At 43.2% G+C, this 27,754-nt stretch overlaps 1 protein-coding gene across 1 annotated transcript in view; it reads left to right on the plus strand.

Moving 5' to 3' along the window:
• The first annotated feature begins 1,894 nt into the window (after nucleotides 1-1,894).
• Nucleotides 1,895-27,754, plus strand: part of LOC115466676 (sulfotransferase 6B1-like) — an 81,596-nt gene continuing 55,736 nt past the window's right edge. The window contains exons 1-3 of the mRNA XM_030198077.1: nucleotides 1,895-2,143; nucleotides 5,134-5,249; nucleotides 20,242-20,331. Of these exons, the coding sequence (XP_030053937.1) occupies nucleotides 1,951-2,143; nucleotides 5,134-5,249; nucleotides 20,242-20,331 (399 nt within the window). The 5' untranslated portion in view covers nucleotides 1,895-1,950. The remainder of the gene's footprint in view (nucleotides 2,144-5,133; nucleotides 5,250-20,241; nucleotides 20,332-27,754) is intronic.

Below are 27,754 nucleotides of genomic sequence, written 5' to 3' on the forward strand. Positions count from 1 at the left end.
TAAAACAAATTATGAACTGAGACTTACAAAGGAAGTAGAAAAGAGGAGATGAAGGGGTTAGGAGGGACAATTATTTCTGCATCTCCAATTTCTCTTTGGCTTGTCTCACTCTCTCTCCAACCAAGAGCTGGAAGCGTTCCTGCCAGCAAAACAAATCCATTAAAAAAAAAAAAACAACAACAACCCTCTTCTCTCTCTTTGTACATTGCCTTCCTGCTATTTCCATTGAAAGAAAAAAAAAGATTCTCTCTTTGTGATGTTTTTTGTATCTTTGTCTGTCTGTTCATCTCTTGCTTTCCTCACATTTCTCCTTCTCTTTTTCTTTCTATCTAATGGGCAGATGCTAAAAATTGCCAGTGCTAGAGGCAGTGCCAGACTAGCACTGGCATTACCGTACAATGCTCAGAGGGTTATAGCGCAGGAAATGATGTGTGCACCAAAGATTACTGCAAATAGCATGCAAATGTAGTCAAACAGATGTTGAGATCATTTCCTATTCCCTCCCAGTGCACAAAACAAAACCGCCCTTGCTGCTGAAACCAGGGCCTGTGCTAGGTCTCTGGCACCCCTGTCTCCCCCCCCCCCCCCCCCCGGGCCAGCATCTCCTTCCCCTTTCTCCCACCCTGCGTCCTTTTTCAGCCTAGTGCCTTAAAAGGTGAAGGACAAAAGTTTGTTTTTCTATTCGGCAGCTTTTTAATTTATTTGAAAGCTTCCCATGCGTAGATATAAATATATCATGAAATAAAATTGAATATTATTAAAACTGCTTAAAAATATTTTAGCTGGTAGAAACAACACTAATAAAGGCTATATTTTGTGCTCCTGTTCTATACAATACAGTATGGCCAAATTTCAGTGAGGATATCCTGTTGCTGTAATCTGCCTTGGGAAGCCTGGTGTTACAAAGATTGGAAATAAAATTAAACTCTCCTTTCATTGGGGTACATGGAATCACATCTTCACCTCTTCTGTTTTGTACAAATGGATTATTCTGTTTCGAGCATGTTTCAGGGACAAGCGGTTTTCATAAGTCAAAATAATAAAAATATTTTATTTCATGCAGATCTCTCATTTGTTTAAACATAACTAAAGGGGCTATAAGCCCCTACTGCACTCCATTGGTTTGTCTTATACTGTGCCAAAACCTGCCACCCTCCCCCCACCGCAGTTGCTGCAGTCTGCGCCATCCTCCTCCCGCATACCACAACCCCACACACTACACAGTCCTACCTGGAAGGGACCACTCGCCCTAGTGGTGTAGTGGCCTCTGTGGCTACGGGGGCAGGTAAGAAACCCACTCTTTCCTGCCTGCTGCTGCTACTCTGTCTCTTTTTTGCTCTTCTGCGCTACGGGCGGCGCCACTACCATGTTGAAAAAATGGCTGCCGAGACTTCTGGTGGCAGTCTCATGAGACAGCTGCTAGAAGCCACACAGCCATTTTAAAAACACGATGGCGAACAAACATAAACTGTTCCATAGGCGCAGTTTATATTTGTTTGCAGATTGTGGCAGATTTAATCCAGGTCCCTGATGAAGATTCACATATTGAAGATTTTCAATGATAGAGAAATTTATCCACCCTCTAGGAATAGCCTTTGACCTTAAGGTGGCATTCCGCTTGGATGAGTTATTACTCTGAGAATTTCTCCTTTTCACATATTCATTTTACTTTAACCTTTAATCAGTGGTTTTCTAGAAACATTCTACCCATGACCTCTTAAATTGTATTATTACCTTGGTTCTTTTTACAGTTGAGCATTCAGGAACTATTTTTCTGCACTGCTTACACAGTATTAATCGGGCACCCTACCAAATAGTACTGGAATTCTGAGAATCAGCCCATAAAAAATCCAAGCACTAACCCCACCCCGAACATAATTGCATAAGCATTTTACTGCAAAAAGCGCTAGGTCTCTTCTCTTTCAGTGCAGAGTTCAGAGGGAACTGACAATGACTGAGCAGTTTATTTCCAAACTTGATGCGGCAATAGATGCTGCTAAGGACTTATCAGATGAGGAGCTGTTGTTCACTTGTGATGGAATGCTCTATCCATGCACCTTTACCAGCCTGGAAACCTTACAAGCATTAGATTCCTTTGAAGCCAGGAGCGATGATCTGATGGTGGTGGGCTATGCCAAGTCTGGTATGTATTTATTAAACCAGTGCTGGCAGTTCTGTAAAAGAGTAATAATACCTTTTGGCAGTGTGTTTTTTCTAGCGAAAAAGGTGCTGGTACTCAAATGCCAGGCCACCCTTCTGGGTGTGTGTGTGTGTGTGTGTGTGTGGGGGGGGTGATCATTGAGGGACCCACCTCACAATAGCCAGGCCCCCTACAGCCAGTCACAGAATCGATGAGAAGGCAGAATTGGTGTGTAGGGTCTGAGCTCCAAACTTGGGGACCATGGGTCAATTTTAGCAGACAATGGAAAAGGTGCCGGTGCTCAGTACCCCCAAGTACCCCCTCAAAAAAAGCCCTGCCTTTTGGACTAGTGACTTCTGAAGTACACTCCAGAATCTGTAGAGATTATAAAATGCATCAAAATTATTATTATTATTTTGGGACAAGATTGAGAAATGATTATTTTCTGTCTTGTGGTAAAAATGAAGGCTAGCAAACAATTTGTAGGTATTAGATAATACTTTTTTGTTTTTATCTAATACATTTGGAAGAAGTTTACAAGAGTCATCATTTTCACCAGATCTTGGATCTTCAGCTGCATATTTGCATTAGTTTTGGAGATAATTTTTAAAGGATTTCTGCAGATAATTTTACAAAATATTCTTGAAGGGTATATGACTGTCAATGTGCCGAAATGGGGTAATTCTATAATATAGTTGCTAATATTTATGCATTAATTATATGTATAAAAGTTTAGAATAATGGCATTTACACATTACACATGTGCACTTATGCCTGTAACTACCAAAATTCCACCTAAGCACTACTCTGCGTCCTTACAGTGGACATCATTTACCCTGCCAATCCCTATTTCTCTTTTAGTTCTTTTATCCACAAGAGGTTCACAAAGAGGAGCATTTTCGATGTGACGTCTAAGTCCGACTTTGGACATTTTGCAAAAACGTCCAAAATCCGAATAGGAAAGAAGGTCATTTTCAAAAACGTCTATCTTTTGTTTTCGTAAATACTGTTCCGAACAATGTTTTGTGATTTGGATGTTTTGTTTTTTGGTCCATTAAAAAAAAAATGTCCACGTGCAAAACACACAATATCAAGCCATTGGGATGTAGGAGGAGCCAGCATTTTTAGTAGACTGGTCCCCCCGACATCCCAGGACAGCAATAGGGTACCCTAGGGGGCACTGCAGTGGACTTCATAAAATGCTCCCAGGTACACATCTCACAATTGCTCCCTTACCTTGTGTGCTGAGCCCCCCCAAAACCCACCAAAAACCCACCACCCCCAACTGTACACCACTACCTTTGGCCATACAGGTGAAGGGGGCACCTATATGTGGGTACAGTGGGTTTCTGGTGAGTTTTGGAGGGCTCACAGTTTCCTCCACAAGTGTAACAGGTAGGGGGAGGTAGGAGCCTGGGTCCACCTGTCTGCAGTGCACTGCACCCAACACTAGACTACTCCAGGGACCTGCATGCTGTTCTAATAGACCTAACATAGAGTAATGTTTATCATCGCATTTTTGGGGGGTGGGAGGGGGTTAGTGACCATTAGGGGAATAAAGGGAGGTCATTCCTGATTCAATTCCTGATTCTCTCCAGTGGTCATCTGATTATTTATTGCACCTTTTTGTGCCTTATTCGTAATAAAAATAGGTCTAGCTCAAAACATCTAAGTTTTAGTCTTGGACGGTTTTGTTTTGTTCCATTATGGCTGAAAAATATCTAAGTCTTAGGAACGCCCAAGTTCCACCCTGAACATGCCCCTGGCACTCTACCTTGAGATTTAGATACACTTCTGGCGGACTTCAGAGAAAAACGTCTAAAAATATGTTTTGAAAATGCTGATTTGGACGTTTTTGTGAGAAACAACTTCAAAAACTTTTGTCTTTTTTTAGAGTATGTCCTTTGCTATGCCTCCGTCCCTGCAATGGCAGTTGAGGATGTCCTTGTCCTTCCCTGCAGTGGCAGTTGAGGATGTCCTTCCCAAAATGCAGATGTTTCTGTGAGAAGGGCATCCATGCCTTTGCTATGATTCTGACACCCTCTTTATTTATTTGGATTTTGGATCACAAGTAGCAGCAGTGGGAATTGCACTGGCCACCTCTGGATTGCAAGACCAGTGTTCTAACCACTAGGCCATGCCACCACTCCTCTATGCCATGCCACTCCCTTGAAATTTGGCCATCCCTGGTGGTGGGGGCAGTATGCAAGTCCCTGGGGGGGGGGGAGGTATGTGTGTGTCAGCAGAGGCATAACGAAGGCATGGACGCCCTTCTTTCAACTGCCCCCCACAGGGATGGCCAAATTTCCAGTGAGTGGAGTAGAGTGCAAGAATGGCCTAGTGGTTAGCGCACAGGTCTTGTAAGCTAGAGGTGGCTGGTTCAAATCCCACTGCTGCTACTTGTGATCCAAAATCCAAATAAATACATGCAGAGAGTAGTGGAGGCATAGCAAAGATATGGATGTCCTTCTCACAGAAACATCCACATTTTGGATGTCCTCAACTGCCATCGATTCCCCTCCTTAAGAAGGAAATTGTGTGCAAATGAGCTAACAGCGAGCAGCTCATTTGCATCTAATTTCTTTCATGCATGCCCGTTCCTTTCCGGATCGGTAAGGGAAGGCCTTTTTACATTCAGTTAGTGGGACCAGTGCACTATGAATGCTGGCTCCTCCCATGACCAAATGGCTTGGATTTGGCCATTTCTGAGATGGACGTCCTCGCTTTCCATTATCGCCAAAAACCTGGGACGACCATCTCTAAGGTTGACCTAAATTTCATGATTTGGTCGTCCCCGACCGTATTATCGAAACAAAAGATGGACGTCCATCTTGTTTCAATAATATGGGTTGCCCCGCCCCTTTACGGGGCTGTCCTTAGAGATGGGCGCCCCCGTTCGATTATCCTCCTCTTATGTTACTATGAACTTAAATGACACAGTATGTTTCCTGTTTATTTGTTAGGCTAAAATGTTTGGTGCTCTTTTGTTTCAGGTACTAATTGGGTTGTAAACATGTTAAAAGGACTAGCAGGTATAGTGTCACCATTATCTACTGATGAAGCAGCAGAATTTCCATATCTTGAATTTGGAGATCCAGAAAAATATGAGGTTGGTATAGAATTATTATTATTTAGTGTGTGTGGGTATGGATGGATGTTGTGGTATATTAATGGTTTCATATACTTGTGCTTTTAAGCAAATTGTATTTTTCAATTTTGCATAGATATTTCTCCTATTAAAAATATGCTCCCCTCCTATTAGGCTGCTAAATTCTTCAATTGTCATCAAATAGTCCAAAGTATTAATGACTTGTATTTTGATGACCCTCTAAAAATTAAAAAAAAAAATGTTTTTATTCAATCATAATAAACTTCCATAACAACATTATCAAATATGCATTGACACAAAAACATCCCTAAAATACACACTAAAGCACATCCCACACCAGGGTTGTAGCCAGACCTAACATTTATTGGGGGGGGGGGGGGGGGGGCAGAGATAACATGGAGGGGGTACTAGGCATATAGGTGTGAGTAGTGCTTGGTATACTCCTAAATAATGCCTCAGAGTGCACTTATCCACACCAGAGCCCTTATCCACACCCTTGTTACTTCTCGCTTAGACTATTGCAATTTACTTCTCACTGGTCTTCCGCTCAGCCATCTCTCTCCTCTCCAGTCTGTCCAGAATTCTGCAGCATGACTTATTTTTCACCAGAATCGTTATGCCCACACTAGCCCACTCCTCAAGTCACTTCACTGGCTCCCTGTCCGCTTCCATATTCAGTCCAAACTCCTCTTGCTGACCTTTAAATGCATCCACTCTATGACCCCTCACTTCCTCTTTTCTCTCATTTCTCCCTACATTCCTCCCCATGAACTCCGTTCTCTGAACAAATCTCTCTTATCGTCCCCCTTCTCCTCCACCGCTAACTCCAGACTTCGTTCCTTTTGTCTTGCGGCACCTTATGCCTGGAACCGACTTCCTGAGCCCATATGTCTAGCTCCATCTCTACCTGTTTTTAAATCTATGCTGAAAACCCACATTTTCACTACTGCCTTTGGCTCCTAACCCTACTCATTTGCCCTCCTTCTCCCCTGTTCCTCTTTACCCAGTAATTCCCTTGCCTTAAATGTCTTGTCTGTCTGTTTTACCTAGATTGTAAGCTCTTTGAGCAGGGACTGTCTCTATGTGTCTCGTGTTCAGCGCTGCGTGCGCCTGGTAGCGCTATACAAATGTTATTAGTAGTAGTAGTAAAAGGTCTGTCCTGCATCAACATAAGCAACATGCACACTTATAGAAACCTTGGAAACACTGACATTTTTAAATGAAGCTGCATTATCCCATAACTTAAACATTATCATTATAGTAGACTTGCGTCTGCTCAACCTCTAAATACACATCACAGTATCCTGGAAAATAATTACTGCAGTGGCACATATCCTTCAACTTTAATTACAAATATAAAATACCTTATTAAGCTGTATTAATAAAATAAGTCTTCTTGTCCCTTCCTCTGGTTCTACTGCTTTCTCTCCTTTCTGAAGCTGACATGAACCAGTTGAAATCCCTAGAGTTCCTGGCAGAGTTCCTTCCACCCCCTTCTCCTTATGAAAGGAGCAGACAAATAAAGGATTGTCTGCCAAATTGCTTTGTGAAGTAACACTAAATTCTGCAAAGAAGCTTCTCAGAGCCTATGTGGCAAACTTAATAGCACCAATTCTGAACACACAAATATCAGTAACTGTACCTTTAAAAAGGCAGCAGTGAATATACAATATGCTTCCTATTGAAAAAGCCAGACAAATCAGACTCCCATGGATCAACGCAAAAATTACACGCCAGCAGAATCTCTCACCTTGGTCACTCACAGACCAATCCTCACCAATTTCAGAATAAAGGGCCAAAAGGTTTCAGAGATGATCCGGGAAATTATAGACCAGTGAGCATGATGTTGGTGCCAGGCAAAATGGTAGAGACTACAAAACTACAGATCATATTCAAAAACATGGATTAAAGAGACAAAACCAACATGGATTTAGTGAAGGGAAATCTTGCCTCACCAATCTATTACATTTCTTTGAAGGGGTGAACAAACATGTGGATAAAGGTGAGCCGGTCGATATTGTGTATTTGGATTTTCAAAAAGCATTTGAAAAGTACCTCATGAAAGACTCCAGAGGAAATTGGAGAGTCATGGGATAGGAGGTAGTGTACTATTGTGGATTAAAAAATGGTTAAAGAGTAGGGTTAAATGGTCAGTATTCTCAATGGAGAAGGGTAGATAGTGGGGTTCCCCAGGGGTCTGTGCTGAGACCGTTACTTTTTAACATATTTATAAATGATCTAAAGATGGGAATAACTAGTGAGTTAATTAAATTTGCTGACAACACAAAGTTGTTAAATCTCAAGAGGATTGTGAAAAATTACAAGAGGACCTTACGAGACGTGGAGACTGGGCATCCAAATGGCAGATGACGTTTAATGTGAGCAAGTGCAAAGTGATGCATGTGGGAAAGAGGAACCCAAACTATAGCTACGTAATGCAAGGTTCCAAATTAGGAGTCACTGACTAGGAAAGGGATCTAGGTGTCATCGTTGAGGCTACATTGAAACCCTCTGCTCAGTGTGTGGCGGTGGCTAAGAAAGCAAATAGAATGTTCAGTATTATTAGGAAAGGAATGGAAAACAAAAATGAGGACGTTATAATGCCTTCGTATTGCTCCATGGCGCAACCACACCTTGAATATTGTGTGCAATTTTGGTCACCGCATCTCAAAAAAGGTATATTAGAATTAGCAAAGGTACAGAGAAGGGTGACAAACATGATAAAGGGGATGGGATAACTTCCCTATGAGGAAAGGCTAAAGTGGCTAGGGCTCTTCAGCTTGGAGAAGAAACGGCTGAGGGGAGATATGATAGAGGTCTGTAAAATAATGAGTGCAATGGAACACGTAGACATGAATCACTTGTTTACTCTTTCCAAAAATACTAGGACTAGGGGGCATGCAATGAAGCTACAGAGTAGTAAATTTAAAATGAACCAGAGAAAATATTTCTTCACTCAATGTGTAATTAAAATCTGGAATTCATTGCCAGAGAATGTAGTAAAAGCAGTTAGCTTAGCGGGGTTTAAAAAAAGGTTTGGATAGCTTCCTAAAAGAAAATTCCATAAGCCATTATTAAAATGACTTGGGGAAAAAACCACAGCTTATTTCTAGGATAAGTAGAATAAAATGTATTGTACTGTTTTGGGATCTTGCCAGGTACTTGTGACCTGGATTGCCCACTGTTGGAAACAGGATGCTGGGCTTGATTGACCTTCGGTCTGTCCCAGTATGGCAATACATATTTACTTATATTCTTATATATGTACTTATGTACTTAAAATTAGAAAAGGAAACACTGAGAAATCACAATCTCTGTAAGCAGTACGGAACAGGAGAAATAAAAATAAAAAGGGATTATCTACTGTAGGGAGCAAAATACAAGATCACTTTCTACCCCAAAATAAAACCCACAAATAAATTATGTGGATACCCAAGAAAAGTAAAAAAAAACTTGTGGGACAACAGTGAGCTTTATTTTCAAAGCACTTAGACTAACAAAGTTACATATATTGTAACCTATGGAACTTTAAGTACTTTAAGTGCTTTGAAAATGAGACCAAGTGACTCAAGCCAACTTATTAGTGGAACATAACCACAGAGGCATGGTATGGTGCATTTCAATTTAATAATACTAGAGCCCAACTAAGAAACAGGTTATTTTGAGTTAGTCTTCACTGGACCAAACTTGCTTTCCTTGTACCATCTCTAGCAATGTCAAACCCCTTTGCAAAAATGTTAATCACAATGAAAAAATTCTTGAAAGAAACTAATTTGTCATAAGTCTTTCAGTACAAGTGGTACGATTATTTGCAGTTTATCATTGTGATTTCCTTGTACCATCACCATTCAGCTGTATAGGCAGTGCCTTAAAAGGTGGAGGATAAAGGATTAAAAAAAACATTTATATTGCTCATTATCCCAAGCAAACTTGGGTTCAATGTGACTTACATCTGAAAATAGAGCGACTCTCTATTCTGTATGCTTTGTCCACTAACTCCTCCAGACAAAGTATTCAGACTCCTGAGGAAGACACTTGCAGTGCCGAAACAGGGTACCTTGTAGAGACTTCATTTATTAAATAATATTTCCAATTTTGAATGTCTCCAGTCTGTTCATTGAAGAGCCTGGCTCCGTTCCCACTCCTCTTTTGCTCCTGTTCACACCTGAAAGACATAAATTAGTTCAAAAAGAATCAATTCTTGAAACACACATTACAATGGAAAGCTATAACTAAAGAGTAAGAGAGAGCAAATAAGATAATTTGGTTAATACTTATTTGATGGTTTCAGTATTGTTCTTAAGCAATATCACTGTACCTTTTAGAAAAATCTATTTTGTTAGTTTATGTTTAAATGTATGTTTATGCAACAAAAGAACCTAATGTGTTAACACCACCACATTTTCTATACCCCAAATTGGGTTTAAATAAACAGCTAGTAACTTGTACTTACCATCTGTCTGGTCACTGGGTCTTAAAATCCTTTTAGTTTTCTTTCCTCTCCCTAGTTTAGAACTTTGGAGATGAGGTTAGTTTAATTGTCTCTGAGGGCCAGATGCACTAAACCTTAACGACCCTCTAACAACCTTTTAAGGAGGGAAATTCCTAACCCTTGCATGCATTAAAGGCCTTTTTCCGACGAAGCAAGCAGCTAACGAAAACTTCTTCTACTAACCTATAAATGTATTCACTCTGCTGCTCCCCAGTATCTCTCCACACTCGTCCTTCCCTACACCCCTTCCCGTGCACTCCGCTCCATGGATAAATCCTTCTTATCTGTTCCCTTCTCCACTACTGCCAACTCCAGACTTCGCGCCTTCTATCTCGCTGCACCCTACGCCTGGAATAAACTTCCTGAGCCCCTACGTCTTGCCCCATCCTTGGCCACCTTTAAATCTAGACTGAAAACCCACCTCTTTAACATTGCTTTTGACTCGTAACCACTTGTAACCACTCGCCTCCACCTACCCTCCTCTCTTCCTTCCCGTTCACATTAATTGATTTGATTTGCTTACTTTATTTATTTTTTGTCTATTAGATTGTAAGCTCTTTGAGCAGGGACTGTCTTTCTTCTATGTTTGTACAGCGCTGCGTATGCCTTGTAGCGCTATAGAAATGCTAAATAGTAGTAGTAGTAGTAGTGAATACAAAAGAGTAACTACCATTGTAATGTGGGCGATTCGGGATGCACTAACAATACCGACGATTACACCGAATCATTTACCGCGACATATTAAACGTATGGTCAGAGCAGTCGTAAAGGCCTGAGCTGTCATCTCCCCGCTTCCCCCTGCAACTTAAAATTCCAAGCTGGCATGTTGAAAAACAAAATAAACATCACAAACATGTGGCTCCCCGCTTCCCTCTGCATACAATACTAATGAAACGGATACAAAATTAAAAAAGGATCGGGAGGGGGCAAAGGCGCTCATCAGGAGCATCCTGTATGGACGGCCTTGCCCCAGCCCCCCCTCCACCCGAGGTCGCCACTGCTCCCCGCTTCTCCCTGTATGAAATAAAAACTCAAAATAAAAATCAAACTTTTGCAGCGCCGGGCCCCCCTCCTTTCCTGTCTCTCTCTTCTCCTTCTCCCACCACTGCTCCGCCTCCCGCCATCCTCTGCCCCCTTGCCACGCCCCCCTGAGTTCATCGCCGCCACTCCTCCCTCCACCGGACCCCCCCCTCCGCCTTAATGGCTGGTGCAGCGCCTCTCACCTGTGTGTGAAGGCGCTGCACGGGATGGAACAGCTGATCGACAATCACTGCTGCCTCCTTCGATGTCTCTCTGTTCTTCCTGGGCCCGCCCTCCTCTGACATGCAAGGTTAATCTTACGGATTTTATCGTGGATGTGCTCAGCTAGGGTCTGAGGAGAAAGAGATGTGCAGGAATTGTTTACTTGTGTTTAAAATTAGATACTGATGGAAAATGATGTGGTTACTATAAGCTGAGGAAAATATTCTGGCCGCCTGAAGTAATTATATTGGTTTACAGTCATTTTCACTAAGATTGGTTTAGGATGTAGAATGAATGCAAGGGTTGATTGGTGTATATGAGAGACATGGGGAGTAGGCCCCACATAAGTATTATTTTAGGGAAATTTTGTAATTAATATGTGTAATTGTACTAATAAAGAACACATGATCTTTTGATAGTAAGTCGTGGAGGGGCATAATTGAACGCGGCTGGCCATCTCTAAGGGCGGCCATCTCAGAGAATGGCGCCACGATGGGGCGGGACGAACCGTATTATCGAACGAGATGGGCGGCCATCTTTCGTTTCGATAATATGGTTGGGGCCGGCCAAATGTCAGAGATGACCAGGTTTGAGATGGCCGGCATTGAGTTTCAGCGATAATGGAAACCGAAACTGGCCATCTCAAACCCGGGTTTCAGATCGCCGGTTTTGTTTTTCAGTGATAATGGAAAAAAATGCCGGCCATCTCAAACCCGGTGAAATCCAAGGCATTTGGGAGGAGCCAGGATTTGTAGTGCACTGGTCCCCCTCACATGCCAGGACACCAACCGGCCACCCTAGGGAGCACTGCAGTGGACTTCAGATATTGCTCCCAGGTACATAGCTCCCTTACCTTGGGTGCTGAGCCCCCCAACCCCCCCCCCAAACCCACTGCCTACAACTGTACATCACTACCATAGCCCTAAGGGGTGAAAGGGGGCACCTACATGTGGGTACAGTGGGTTTTGGTGGGTTTTGGAGGGCTCCCATTTACCACCACAAGTGTAACAGGTGGGGGGGGGGGGGGGGATGGGCCTGGGTCCGCCTGTCTGAAGTGCACTGCATCCACTAAAAACTGCTTCAGGGACCTGCATACTGCTGTCATGGAGCTGGGTATGACATTTGAGGCTGGAATAGAGGCTGGCAAAAAAGTGTTTTAAAGGTTTTTTTTTAGGGTGGGAGGGGGTTGGTAACCACTGGGGGGAATAAGGGGAGGTCATCCCTGATTCCCTGCGGTGGTCATCTGGTCAGTTGGGGTACCTTTTTGAGGCTTGGTCGTGAATAAAAATGGACCAATTGAAGCCGGCAAAATGCTCGTCATCGCCGTTTTTTTTCCATTATGGGCTGAAGTCGCCCATCTGTTAACCACGCCCATGCCCACCCATGTCCTGTCTTCGCTACGCCGCCGACACGTCCCCTTTAAATTTTGCCGGCTCCGCAATGGACTGCAGTTGAAACCGGCCAAAATCGGCTTTCGATTATACCGATTTGGCCGGTTCTGAGAGATGGCTGGCCATCTCCCAATTTGTGTCGGAAGATGGCCAGGCTTCTTTTTCGGAAATGAGCTGGATAGTTACTGTAAGTTTTGATATTTATTATAAGTGTAACTATATTGAGAAATAGTGCTATACCCAGGGGTAATTGTGGAAATGAGCTATAAGAAATAGATCTACTTTTTGAGATCTTCTGGTTACTTTTGACCCAGACTGGCCACTGTCAGAGACAGGAAGCTGAGGTCAATGAACTTTGGTCTGCCTCAGCACATTTTTCTTATGCTCTAATATTCATTAAAACAGAAGCAGACTGTGGGGAATTGCAGTGGGGACCTTTGAATTAATTCAGTGTAAATGTTTAGGTTTTTTTACCACCTCTCCAAATCTTCATATACCAGTTACCCACAATTGTAGAGATAAAAGGCCGAGGCTGCCTCTTATGAGAAAAGTAATTTATTTACTTACCAAAGTACGGATATATAAAGGTACAGATATAATTAATAGTTTCTCATGGGAGAACAGGCTCTGCTATACAAAGGTATTATCTGAACCTGTCTCTTCAAAGCGATGATCTGGTTCAGCTGCTTATATACTTTTATGTTAATGCTTCACATTACTTTAGCACTTACCTTCCTCAGAGATCATTCTGTTCTCTGTTCTCACCATCTATTTTCCCTTAAGTTGCTAATCCACATTCTCCTGTTTATTTACACTGGCCTCCCTCTCATGGCTGCTTGCATGCAAGAATGTCTTATCAGATCATGAATCTCTGGCTCACATGCTTATCAGCCTTTTGCCTTTTTGCTTTGTCTTGTTTCAAAGTGCACACCTGTGCTCATTATTTACATCTCTCCCCTTGAAGGCCTTCGAGAGTAAGGGCTTCACTTGTGTTGAACCTCTGCTATAGTTCCATCTATTTCAGAGGGGAGCAATGAGTTCCTTTTCAATGCATGTTGAGCTTAGGGAGATTACTCACTAATCAGCTTAAAGATTGTTATCCTTGCATTACAGGAAACATAAACCACGGCCTAGTCCTATACCTGGGCCTGGGGCTCGCCTCTATTTCTTACTATGTTAGTGCCCCGGTCGCAGGCTGTCTTAGGTTGCAGGCCACTCAGATTCCCTCAGCAGGATGGGAATCCTGTGCCCGTCTGACCCGTCGTTGCCATACAACCTCATGATCACTAAAGGGCGATCTCAGTTTACTGCATGAGTGAGATGTCAACTCCCTTTTACAGGGATCGGGCTATGGATGACAAGAAAGAAAAAGTGGTTATAATGAGATGTAAGTTACCCCTCTTCAACCTTCCCCGGGCCTTATGTTACTCATAATACCTTACCCTCTAAATGATCCTAGAAGAAGATAATAATGCAAAATGAAGTATATCACAAAGAGATTACACATTATCTCCAACATTTTCAATTTCTGCTCTAATGCATAGCTCTCATACAATACATATGCATGTCCTATAGGTTCTCTTTTACTTAAAGCAGTTTCAATTAACTGTTGCACCAGGCTCCTTATACAGGGTATTACACAACAGCCAAGAAGTACAAATACAACAATAACGATTATCAAGGTGGTCAAACCAGATAATATGAAAGTTTTCCATTTCCCAAACATATTGTCCATCCACCCTGTCCAGGTGGTATCTACACCAGTATTCTCAGCAAGTTCATGTGGCATATAATTGAGCAGCAATACCTTTAACTGCATCTCGAGTATAATTAATGAAGCGCTGTTGATTATAATAAATATAGTTAATCCAGTCAACGTTCTTGTTAATAGTAGACCACCAGAATAATGAAGATTTTATTTATTTATTTATTTATTACATTTGTGCCCTGCGCTTTCCCACATATTGCAGGCTCAATGCGGCTTATATAGTAAATACAATTATAAAGTCTGGAGGAGAATATTACAAATTGTAGTAAATGAGTAGTTGTAAGTTTTGAGAAAATGTGAGTTAAATATAAATGCAAGCAAAGATGGGATAACAAAGGAAAAGAGATAGGGAAGGGTAAGGAGTAGGAAGGATGGTAAGGAAAGATAGGGGGAAGTGCATAAGGAGATTCGGAGATGTGGAGGGGCATAATCGAAAATGGGTGCCCATCTCCATGGGCGCCCATCTCCATGGGCGCCCATCTCCGTGGGCGCCCATCTCCGTGGGCAGCCATGTGAAGGGGTGGGATAAACCGTATTATCGAAAAAAGATGGGCGCCCATCTTTTTTTTGATAATACGGGTTGTGTGGGGCAATGCCTAGCATTTGTTCGCTTTCGATTCAAAACCTGCATCAATTTGATTGTGAGCTTTAAATTCATCTGGCACCCCCCCCCCCCCCTTGGCACACCTATAGAGTCAATATAAATCCTATCATCAAAAGAACCGGGAATATCCTGCTTTCTCCTAGAGGGAGCTGGTTTATCAGAATGTTGTAATGCTAACATGATAGGGACTACTAGTTGAACTAAAGCACATTGTCCATACCAGTTAGAGGGTAAAGTGGGGTACAGGGTTTTAGTTCCACAATACCACCAGATGTCTGCTCGGGGACGTGAAAAGCTTGAAAAGTCAAGTTTCTCACCAGGGAGTACACTAGAATTACATAAGGATAAATTTCCTACAAAATAGGAATTTTTGATCTTTTCTCTTAACATACATGTCTGGATATTGTCCCAGAAACAGGTGTCTTAAACACCGGATGTACCCTTGCACCTTTGGGTAATTCAGGAAATAGTAAACTGAGGGAAAGGCAAGATTTATTGTTATTCTTAGTACCTTGAAGCAATTTTAGCATGAACATTGTTCCATTATAATTGTTTATAAGATTCAAAGGGCAGTGGCGTACCAAGGGGGGGGGGGGGGGGCGGTGGGGGCGGTCTGCCCCAGGTGCACGCTACTGGGGTGGGGGGGTGCCGCGCGCCTGTTGGCTCTTCGTTTTCATGCTCCCTCTGCCCCAGAACAGGTTACTTCCTGTTCCAGGGCAGCGGGAGCATGAAAATGAAGAGCCGGCAGGCGCGCGGCACAGCCCCCCCCCCCCCCAGCGGTGTGCACCCGGGGGAGGGGGGTTTCACCGGGAGATCTGGGTTTTTTCGCTGGGGGGGCATCACGCTGTTCCGGGGGGGGGGGGGCGCTGCACCCGGGGGGGCGGGGCACATCGGCAATCCACCCCGGGTGTCAGCCCCCGTAGGAACGCCACTGTCAAAGGGAAAGGAACAGCCAAGGGCTCAGGGCGAGAGGAGGAGCAAACATAACAATCAGATAAATTCAAACTATGGGTTGTGAACTGTATCCAATCCATCCACAAATTTGTGTCACCATAACCAGTTTCAAGAGAAAACGTTTCCTTTAGACTAGTTACGTTGAGAATTCTGATGGGAATTTTTGTTTCATGGATTTGAGGCATCAAGGGATTGCTCGGCACAGTATTGGATAGTGAGGGAGAAGTGACCGCAATACAAAAGTGGCCAACAGGATCCATGTTAGTGGCTTCTACTCCTATACCAAATGTACGGTTCATTGCCTTATACATTCCCTTAAAGGTAATGAGCACAGGGTTACATGTCTCTATCGTACAAGTGGTGGGGTCCACCGACTGTCCAACTATGGTAATATTTGTACGTAAAGGATTATCCCAAGCGTGGTGTCCACTGATTGGATAATTGGGTCCAGTGTACCACCATACATTTGACCATTGTGTACAGGGAGATGCATAATTACTTATCTCAGTGTAAGTACATAGGTAAACATAGAATTTAGAATACCATCGTTGCCACTCTAAAGATCCACAAGAGGCTATAGTGCAAACATCTAATTGCAACGTGACTGTCTCGTCAGTTATATTAGATTTTATAGTCATCTTAACTGGATAGTGCCCCATAGCATAATATCTACCCACCTCCTGGGGATCCAAGTCATCTGAATTAATGGTTACAAGGGAGTCGAAGTCTCCCTCTACATCACTGGAGTGGGTAAGAGTGGCCGTTAAAAAGAGTGGACAGTAAACAAATGGCATGCATACTAGTGGTTATTCTAAACAAAAATAATACAGTTCTTTTCTAATAATAACAAAATTATGACTGAAGTAAAAGTAAGTAAAAAGTCCTAAGTAATGGTTAAACAAATATAATGTGGAGTCTTTCTAGTAAAAATAAAATTAATGCTAAAACAAAGGTGAAAACAAACAAGAGTCCAATAACAGTGAATATTGTGTGGTTCCAGATACTGCTGGGTGAATGATATGGCGTTCTGAGTCTGCAGCAGTGGTTCTGACGGAAGTATCAGGACAATGATAGATGCAAATGTCTTTCAAATGGACCCAGGACATATGATCCTGTAATTTTGCCGCAGTGGCTGACAAGGCCTCAATACGGAAAGGTCCAACATAAACAGGGTCTTTCCAAGTTTTATGGGTGTAGTGTTTGCGGTGTACTAGATCTCCTATTTTCAAGGCCTTGGGATTTGCTGTACCATCCCCCCCTTTTATCTGGCGTTTCCTGTGAAAGGCAAGACAAAGAGGTTATCACATTCTGTAATTGATCCCAGTAAACCGAGTAAGGATCTGGCGAGCAATGAGGTGCATTCTACGTCCAGTGCACAATTGAAAAGGGGTTAATTTTAATGCCTGAGAAGGAGTAGCACGCAAAGTAAGCCGTGCTAGGGGCAAGGCATCTAGCCAGTTTTTAATGCCATTCGCCATGAGCTGTTGTAATTTTGTTTTTAACAAGCCATTGTTTCTTTCAACCAGGCCATTGCTGGTGGGTTTGTAAATGCTCACTGTCCAGTGAGTAATTTGTAATTTGGCAGTCAAAATGTGAATCAATTCATTAACAAAGTGTGATCCATTATCAGTAGTAATTTTGCAGGGAATACCAAATCTGAGGATGATATCATTGCACAAACCCTGGGCCATTACCTGGCCAGTTTCTCGGGTGCAGGGAATCGCTTCAATCCATTTAGAGAAAGCATCCACACATAAGTACATAAGTAATGCCACACTGGGAAAAGACCAAGGGTCCATCGAGCCCAACATCCTGTCCACAACAGCGGCCAATCCAGGCCAAGGGCACCTGGCAAGCTTCCCAAACATACAAACATTCTATACATGTTATTCCTGGAATTGTGGATTTTTCCCAAGTCCATTTAGTAGTGGTTTATGGACTTGTCCTTTAGGAAACCGTCTAACCCCTTTTTAAACTCTGCTAAGCTAACCGCCTTCACCACGTTCTCCAGAAACGAATTCCAGAGTTTAATTACGCGTTAGGTGAAGAAATATTTTCTCCAATTTGTTTTAAATTTACTACACTGTAGTTTCATCGCATGCCCCCTAGTCCTACTATTTTTGGAAAGTGTGAACAGACGCTTCATATCCACCTGTTCCATTCCACTCATTATTTTATATACCTCTATCATGTCTCCCCTCAGCCATCTCTTCTTCAAGCTGAAAAGCCCTAGCCTCCTTAGTCTTTCTTCATAGGGAAGTCGTCCCATCCCCGCTATCATTTTAGTTGCCCTTTGCTGCACCTTTTCCAATTCTATTATATCTTTCTTGAGATGCGGCGATCAGAATTGAACACAATACTCAAGGTGCTGTCGCACCATGGAGCGATACAATGGCATTATAACTTCCTCACACCTGTTTTCCATACCTTTCCTAATAATACCCAACATTCTATTCGCTTTCCTAGCCACAGCAGCACACTGAGTAGAAGGTTTCAGTGTATTATCGACAACGGCACCCAGATCCCTTTCTTGGTCCGTAACTCCTAACGTGGAACCTTGCATGACGTAGCTATAATTCGGGTTCTTTTTTTCCACATGCATCACCTTGCACTTGCTCACATTAAATGTCATCTGCCATTTAGCCGCCCAGTCTCCCAGTCTTGTAAGTTCCTCTTGTAATTTTTCACAATCCTGTCGCGAGTTAACAACTTTGAATAACTTTGTGTCATCAGCAAATTTAATTACCTCGCTAGTTACTCTCATCTCTAAATCATTTATAAATATATTAAAAAGCAGTGGTCCTAGCACAGACCCCCTGAGGAACCCCACTAACTACCCTCTGCCATTGTGAATATTGCCCATTTAACCCCACTCTCTGTTTCCTATCCTTCAACCAGTTTTAATCCACAATAGGACTTTTCCTCCTATCCCATGACCCTCCAATTTCCTCTGTAGCCTTTCATGAGGTACCTTGTCAAACGCTTTTTGAAAATCCAGATACACAGTATCAACCGGCTTCCCTTTGTCCACATGTTTGTTTACTCCTTCAAAGAATTGAAGTAAATTGGACAGGCAAGATTTCCCCCCACAAAAGCTGTGCTGACTTGGTCTCAGTAATCCATGTCCTTGGATATGCTCTGTAATTTTGTTTTTGATAATAGCCTCTATCATTTTCCCTGGCACCGACGTCAGACTCATCGGTCTATATTTTCCCGGATCTCCCCTGGAACCTTTTTTAAAAATCGGCGTTACATTGGCCACCCTCCAATCTTTCGGTACCATGTTCAATTTTAAGGATAAATTGCATATCACTAGCAGTGGCTCTGCAAGCTCATTTTTCAGTTCTATCAGTACTCTAGGATGAATACCATCCGGTCCAGGAGATTTGCTACTCTTCAGTTTGCTGAACTGCCCTATTACGTCCTCCAGGTTTACCGTGAAGTCAGTAAGTTTCTCCGACTCGTCGCTTGAAATACCATTTCCGACACCGGTATTCCACCCAAATCTTCCTCGGTGAAGACCGAAGCAAAGAATTCATTCAATCTCTCCGCTACATCTTTATCTTCCTTGATTGACCCTTTTACCCCTCGGTCATCCAGCAGCCCAACCGATTCTTTTGCCGGCTTCCTGCTTTTAATATACCTAAAAAAATTTTGCTATGTTTTTTTGCCTCTAATGCTATCTTTTTTTTTGTAATCCCTCTTAGCCTTCTTTATCTGCGCCTTGCATTTGCTTTGACACTTCTTATGGTGCAGACTAACAAAAATCTTTTTACTTTCACTGGTATTATTAGCATGTCTGCAAAATCACAGTACCAGTGCAAACCAGGACCTCGAACGACAGTATGACACATTGACAGCATTTGTGGTGCCCAAATTTTAGAAACAAGGTTATCGTACATAGTACTAGCACTTAAATGCAAAGGATAATGTAAAGAATGGAGTAACAGAAATAAATTTTGTTATACTACACAAATTTGTCCAGCAAGGTAAATAGTCCATATAATAGTTATCCAATTCATTAGGAACATGTCATTAACTTAAGGGTGTTTATCCATCCCTGGCCCCACCCCTAACCCCACCCCCTTTAGCCTCCCCAAACAATTGGGCCATTGATCGCCTATGTTCATGCATGTTCATTGTGGATAGCCTGAAAACCTGACTGGCAAGGGGTCCTCTAGGACTGGACTTGGGAAACACTGATTTAGGGCACCTTTTTCTGACTTAGTCATGATAAGAAAACATGTTTAGACCAAAACATTTAAATTGTAGCCTCGGATGTTTTTGTTTTGTTCTATAATGGCAGAAAAATGCCCAAATCCCACCTGACACGCCCCCTTGTGATTTGAACATCCTGCTAATGAACTGCATAGCAAAACATTTAGAATATGGGTTTCGAAAATAATGATTTGAATGTTTTGACACGCAACATGTCCAAATGTTGCTTTATGCCACTTCTTGAACCTTTTTCTCTTTCGAAAATGAGCCCCCTGGTAGTGCTATACAAATGCTATTATTGTTATAATTTCCTTTATTCACAGAGGATGAAGAAATATCATTCACCAAGAGTGTATGTGACTTATCGCTACTACAATCTTCTTCCCAAATCTGTCTTCAAGAATAAAACAAAGGTAAGACTCTAGTTTACAGATATCAATATTGTTCAGGGTCCAAAGCAGGCAAAGCCTTCTGAGACTCTAGGCTTGAAAAACCTGAAATAAATTGAGTCTACAAAAGTAGCAGTAGTAAAACAAATTAAGCTGGCTTTATTAAGTATAACAAAAGAGAATGAAAGAAAGGGTTAAACAGTCTTAAGAAGGAAGAATACTTTAGTTCTCAAGGGAGCATTACAAACACTCACAAAACTAGGAATCCAGATGCAATGCCCGTTTCCTCTAATCACACACCTATTTTTATACCACTATCTGGTTTCTGTATACGTATGCACCCGCTGTGTCCTGCCCCTTCCAAACTCGATTAAACTAGCTCTTTGTTATCAGCAGTACTGTGTACAGTCCTTTGTTCTGAACTGAAAAATGAACTGACAAATTTGTGATCTGCTACAGTAAACTTTACACCACAGAGTTACACTGCTGTTAGCCCGGTGTCACACCCTGTTTATGAAGCCTCTTTCAACAATATTCACATTGAAATGACATTCCATCAGAACCACAGTCTGCTTGCTATACCAAAGCATTTATGCAGTCAAGATCTTGGGCCTGTTGTCTTCCATTTAATCAACACAAAAGAAAGCCAACTTCAAGAGATCACTCCAAACCAGGGGCGTATCTGAACTTCGGCGGTAGGGGGGGGGGGGGCAGAGCCAGAGTGAGGGGGCACATTATAGCCCCACCGCCACCGCCATTGCCGACCCCCCCTGCCGCCATCACCTACCTTTGCTAGCGGGGGCTCCAACCCACGGCAGCCGAGGTCCACTTCCTCCTGTCGCTGCCTTTAAAAATATTCCTTCAGCTGGCGGGGGACCCCAACCCTCGCCAGCAGAGCCGAGGCCTTTTAAGTTCTTCTTCGTCCTCCGTGCTGTTCAAAGCTGCTGAATCCAGTTTCGGAGTCTGACGTTGCTGCAAACTTTATTTGGACCCTACACGGTCCGTGTTTTGGCTTTAGAAAGCATTCATCAGGGGTCTACAAAACAACATATATATAATAATTACATTTAATACATAAATTTAAAATCAAAACAGACGGAATATGTATAAAACATGTATAAAAACACACAGAATCAAAATTTTAAATTAGTTAATAAAATAATTGTAATTCAATTGATAGAAAATTTTAAATCAATAAATGAAAGTATAATATAAAAGTATAATATTACATCAGCAAAATTCGCCCTTTCCTCTCTGAGCACACCACCCGAACTCTCATCCACTCTCTCATTACCTCTCGCCTTGACTACTGCAACCTACTACTCACTGGCCTCCCACTTAACCATCTATCCCCCCTTCAATCTGTTCAGAACTCTGCTGCATGTCTTATCTTCCGCCTGGACCAATATGCTCATATCACCCCTCTCCTCAAGTCACTTCACTGGCTTCCGATCAGGTACGCATACAGTTCAAGCTTCTCCTACTGACCTACAAATGCACTCAATCTGCAGCCCCTCATTACCTCTCTACCCTCATCTCCCCTTACTTTCCTACCCGAAACCTCCGCTCACAGGACAAATGCCTCCTCTCAGTACCCTTCTCCACCATCGCCAACTCCAGGCTCTGCCCGTTCTGCCTCGCCTCGCCTCACCCTATGCTTGGAATAAACTTCCTGAGCCCATACGTCAAGCCCCCTCCCTGCCCATCTTCAAATCCTTGCTCAAAGCCCAACTGTTCAATGTCGCTTTTGGCACCTAACCATTATACCTCTATTCAGGAAATCTAGACTGCCCCAATTTGATTGACTGCACATTTTGTCCTTTAGATTGTAAGCTCCTTTGAGCAGGGACTATCCTTCTTTGTTAAATTGTACAGCGCTGCGTAACCCTGGTAGCGCTTTAGAAATGTTAAGTAGTAGTAGTATGATAACAATTCTATTGATACATCATCATTGGTTAAGCAGATGAACATCATAGATAATAAGAGATAGAAATAAGAAGGACTCTATAAACAAAACATACCTCAAAATGGTATCTCTATCCATCCATAACATAAATAAATTATATTAATCAACTTTAATGTTTGTTCATATAAAGTTATAAATTAATAAATTAATAGAGCCTGCAACAGAGCAATGATATTAAAATGAAATAAAAGTAATATAATAGAATGATCCGTTGAGCTAATATAACGTTCCTAAATATAGGGAACTGTTATAAATACAAATAAAAGTACAATTGTATTTCATAAGGATCAAATTATTACGTTCGTAAATACATAAAACTATATTAGAATGGCAAGCATATGAAAAATGAACATACCGATCAGTGAGTGCACAATTGTACACTGATTGACGATGGAGTGCATGAGCAAATGTCTCTGTGAAAGAACATCAAGAATATTGATAAATAAAAATATATATAAACCAAAAAATAATAAAAATAAAAATAGAATTAAAAATTAATACCCAAAAAAAAGAGTGAAAAAAGGAAAAATAAATATAAGTAGAAAAAAAGTAGTAGAAAAAGAAAAAAATATGAGAAAATAATACATCTTATCCAAAAACAAAACCTATCATAACGTGTGTCAGCCAGTATCATGGGATACACGTGGAATAGAACAAAGCCAAATTTCAAGGATCGAAAAAGCCAAGTTTCAAGAGTCAAAAAAGACAATAAAACAGTGGTGTTCCTAGCCTGGATGGCACCCGGGGCGGATCGCCAATGTGCCCCCCCCGGGTGCAGCGCACCCCCCCCCTGTGAAATGACACCTCCCCCCCGGGGGCATGCTGCTGGGGGGGTGCTGTGGCGCGCGCCTGTCGGCTCCAAGTTCGCTAACTTCACTCGTTCACTTCAGCTCCCTCTGCCCCGGAACAGGAAGTAACCTGTTCTGGGGCAGAGAGAGAGAGCTGCAGCGAACAAGCGAAGCTAGCGAACTCGGAGCCGACAGGCACGCGCCATGGCACCTCCCAGCGGCGTGCACCTGGGACGGACCGCCCCACCCCCCCCTTGGTACGCCACTGCAATAAAAAGATGTTTCCTAAAGCAATAGATAAAAACAACCATGTCAATAATCAAACTTCATATAAATGTATCCATAATGATGACTTCAAGTATCTAAATATAGACTGGGTAAATGTAACATCGGGACACGCTAGAGAGGTACAATTCCTTGATGAAATCAAGGACAGCATTATGGAGCAGCTGGTGCAGGAGCCGACGAGAGAAGGAAAAATTCTAGACTTGGTCCTTAGTGGAGCGCATGATCTGGTGAGGGACGTTATGGTACTGGGGCCGCTTGATAACAGTGATCATAATATGATCAGTTTTAATATCAACCTTGAAGTAACTATACACAAGAAGTCAAATACGTTAGCGTTTAACTTTAAAAAAGGAGACTATGATAAAATGAGAAGAACAGTGGAAAAAAAAATTAGGGGGACAACTGAGAGGGTAAAAACTGTACAACAGGCATGGACGCTGTTCAAAAATACCATCCTGGAGGCCCAGGCCAAACATATTCCACTAATTAGAAAAGAAAGATGGAACTCCAAAAGACAGCCGGCCTGGTTGAAAAGTGAGGTGAAGGAAGCTATTAGGGCTAAAAGAAACACCTTCAGAAAATGGAAGAAGGAACCGTCTGAAAATAACAAGAAGCAGCATAAGGAGTGTCAAAGCAAATGCAAGGCGCAGATAAAGAAGGCCAAGAGGGATTACGAAAAAAGATAGCATTAGAGGCAAAAAAACATAGTAAAAATTTTTTTCGGTATATTAAAGGAAGGAAGCCGGCAAAGGAATCAGTTGGGCTGCTGGATGACCGAGGGGTAAAGGGGGCGATCAAGGAAGACAAAGACGTAGCGGAGAGATTGAATGAACTCTTTGCTTCGGTCTTCACCGATGAAGATTTGGGTGGGATGCCGGTGTCGGAAATGGTATTTCAAGCGACGAGTCAGAGAAACTTACTGACTTCACGGTAAACCTGGAGGACGTAATAGGGCAGTTCAGCAAACTGAAGAGTAGCAAATCTCCTGGACCGGATGGTATTCATCCTAGAGTACTGATAGAACTTAAAAATGAGCTTGCGGAGCTACTGCTAGTGATATGCAATCTATCCTTAAAATTGAGCGTGGTGCCGGAAGATTGGAGGGTGGCCAATGTAATGCCCATTTTTTAAAAAGGCTCCAGGGGAGATCCGGGAAATTATAGACCGGTGAGTCTGATGTCGGTGCCGGGGAAAATGGTAGAGGCTATTATTAAAAACAAAATTACAGAGCACATCCAAGGACATGGATTACTGAGACCAAGTCAGCACGGCTTGAAATCTTGCCTGACCAATTTATTTCAATTCTTTGAAGGAGTAAACAAACATGTGGACAAAGGGAAGCCGGTTGATATTGTGTATCTGGATTTTCAAAAGGCGTTTGACAAGGTATCTCATGAAAGGCTACAGGGGAAATTGGAGGGTCATGGGATAGGAGGAAAAGTCCTATTGTGGATTAAAAACTGGTTGAAGGATAGGAAACAGAGAGTGGGGTTAAATGGGCAGTATTCACAATGGAGAAGGGTAGTTAGTGGGGTTCCTCAGGGGTCTGTGCTAGGACCGCTGCTTTTTAATATATTTATAAATGATTTAGAGATGGGAGTAACTAGCTAGGTAATTAAATTTGCTGATGAAGCAAAGTTATTCAAAGTCGTAAACTCGCGACAGGATTGTGAAAAATTACAGAAGGACCTTACGAGACTGGGAGACTGGGCGGCTAAATGGCAGATGACGTTTAATGTGAGCAAGTGCAAGGTGATGCATGTGGGAAAAAAGAACTCGAATTATAGCTACGTCATGCAAGGTTCCACGTTAGGAGTTACGGACCAAGAAAGGGATCTGGGTGTCGTCGTTGATAATACGTTGAAACCTTCTACTCAGTGTGCTGCTGCGGCTAGGAAAGTGAATAGAATGTTGGGTATTATTAGGAAAGGTATGGAAAACAGATGTGAGGATGTTATAATGCCATTATATCGCTCCATGGTGTGACAGCACCTTGAATATTGTGTTCAATTCTGGTCGCCACATCTCAAGAAAGATATAGTGGAATTGGAAAAGGTGCAGCGAAGGGCGACTAAAATGATAGCCGGGATGGGACGACTTCCCTATGAAGAAAGACTAAGGAGGCTAGGGCTTTTCAGCTTGGAGAAGAGACGGCTGAGGGGGGACAGGATAGAGGTATATAAAATAATGAGTGGAGTGGAACAGGTGGATGTGAAGCGTCTGTTCACGCTTTCCAAAAATACTAGGACTAGGGGGCATGCGATGAAACTACAGTGTAGTAAATTTAAAACAAATCGGAGAAAAGGTTTCTTCACCCAACGCATAATTAAACTCTGGAATTCGTTGCCGGAGAACGTGGTGAAGGCGGTTAGCTTGGCAGAGTTTAAAAAGGGGTTAGACGGTTTCCTAAAGGACAAGTCCATAAACCACTACTAAATGGACTTGGGAAAAATCCACAATTCCAGGAATAACATGTATAGAATGTTTGTACGTTTGGGACAGGGCCGGTCTTAGGCAGAGGCGACCGAGGCGGCCGCATAGGGCCCCGCGCCTAAGGGGGCCCCGCGCGGCGCGCCTCAAGTCTGCCTTGCCTCTCCGACCACCGCCACTGCTCGCCTGCCCAGTTGCCTGCCCAGCGACGCGACTCTGCAGTGTTCCCCTGCTCCACCTCCCTCCAGCCGTCTGAGCCCCTCCCCCATCTGAGCCCCCCTTGCCCGACCCGCCAAACGACCCTCTTCTACCACCCGACCTGCCGGCACCTCACCTGACCCAGCATTTTAAAACAATCTACAAGCGGCGGTGCCTCGCGTCTGTAAAAGAAGAAAAATCGCTTCATCCATTGGCCGGCCTTCCCTCCTGTCCTGCCCTCTGATGTAACTTCCACAAGGGCGGGACAGGAGAGAAGGCCGGCCAATGGACGAAGTGATTTTTCTTCTTTTACAGACGCGAGGCACCGCCGCTTGTAGATTGTTTTAAAATGCTGGGTCAGGTGAGGTGCCGGCAGGTCGGGTGGTAGAAGAGGATCGTTTGGCGGGGAGGGGAGGGGGGCTCAGGTGGCTGGAGGGAGGGGGAGCAGGGGAACGAGGAGAGTCGCGTCGTTGGACATGAGGGGAGGGCAGGGGGCACAGGAGGGTCGCTGGACATGGGGGGATAGCGGGGAGGGGGTTTCTGGACAGGTTGAGGGCAGGGTGCACAGGAGGGTCGCTGGACATGGGTGGATGGCAGGAGAGGGGGTTTCTGGACATAGGTTGAGGGCAGGGGCACAGGAGGGTCGCTGGACATGGGTGGATGGCAGGGGAGGGGGGCTTCTGGACATAGGTGGATGGCAGGGGAGGGCAGGGGGCACAGGAGGGTCGCTGGACATGGGTGGATGGCAGGGGAGGGGGTTTCTGGACATAGGTGGATGGCAGGGGAGGGCAGGGGGCACAGGAGGGTCACTGGACATGGGTGGATGGCAGGGGATGGGGTTTCTGGACATAGGTTGAGGGCAGGGGAGGGGGGTTTCTGGACATGGGTGGATGGCATGGGAAGGGGGTTTCTGGACATAGGTGGATGGCAGGGGAGGGCAGAGGGGACAGGGGGGTTGCTGGACATAGATGGATGGCAGAGGGGACAGGAGGGTCGCTGGACATAGGTGGATGGAGGAGAGAGAAGAAATGCTGGACATGGATGGAGGCGAGGGAAGAGTGAGGAAGCAGATGAGGTGAGGGAAAAGGAAGAGAGGAGAAAAAGTGCACATGGATATAGAAAATAGGCAGAAGCTGGATCCACTGGACAGTCAAGTCTGCGGAGGACCCAGCTTTTACTTACGGATGTAGAGCAAGAAATGAAGAAGAAAGGCGGAAAGTAAAGAAATAAATGGAAAGGAAGCCCTGGAAACGGAGTTAAGAGGACAGATAGTAGCACAATCGGTACTGAGCCAGCATGATCAGAAAAGTCACCAGACAACAAAGGTAGAAAAAACTATTTTATTCAGGATTTATTAATTGGAATATGTCAGTTTTTGGAAATGTGCATCTGTGATATTTTTCATGTACGTTTCAATTTTTGTAGTATTGCTGCATGCTGAGTCTGACTTCTTGAGGTAACTTTCCAGTTCAGTATTTTGCCTTCATGTGTTTTTCAGGTGTGATCAAGGAAGGTGCAGTATTCTGTTAGCGTATAGTTTGAATCCCTTTTTGTTTGTTTTTTTTCACTAGGTTGTGCACTGGTGTTTTAGATCCAGGTGTAATTACAGTTGCCTTTCCACGCCACGCATAAGGTTGTAGCTCATTCTGTCCTTGGAATTAGTACTGTTTATGGTTTGTTAAGGTTATGAGTGTGTTTTTGCACAAGTTTGTGTATAGTGTTTTGCAGTGGAGAGATTGTGTGTTGGCCTTACTAAGGTGGCACCAAACATCAGAAA

Source organism: Microcaecilia unicolor, chromosome 3 (genome assembly GCF_901765095.1).
Source record: "Microcaecilia unicolor chromosome 3, aMicUni1.1, whole genome shotgun sequence".
Classification (NCBI taxonomy): Eukaryota; Metazoa; Chordata; class Amphibia; order Gymnophiona; family Siphonopidae; genus Microcaecilia; species Microcaecilia unicolor.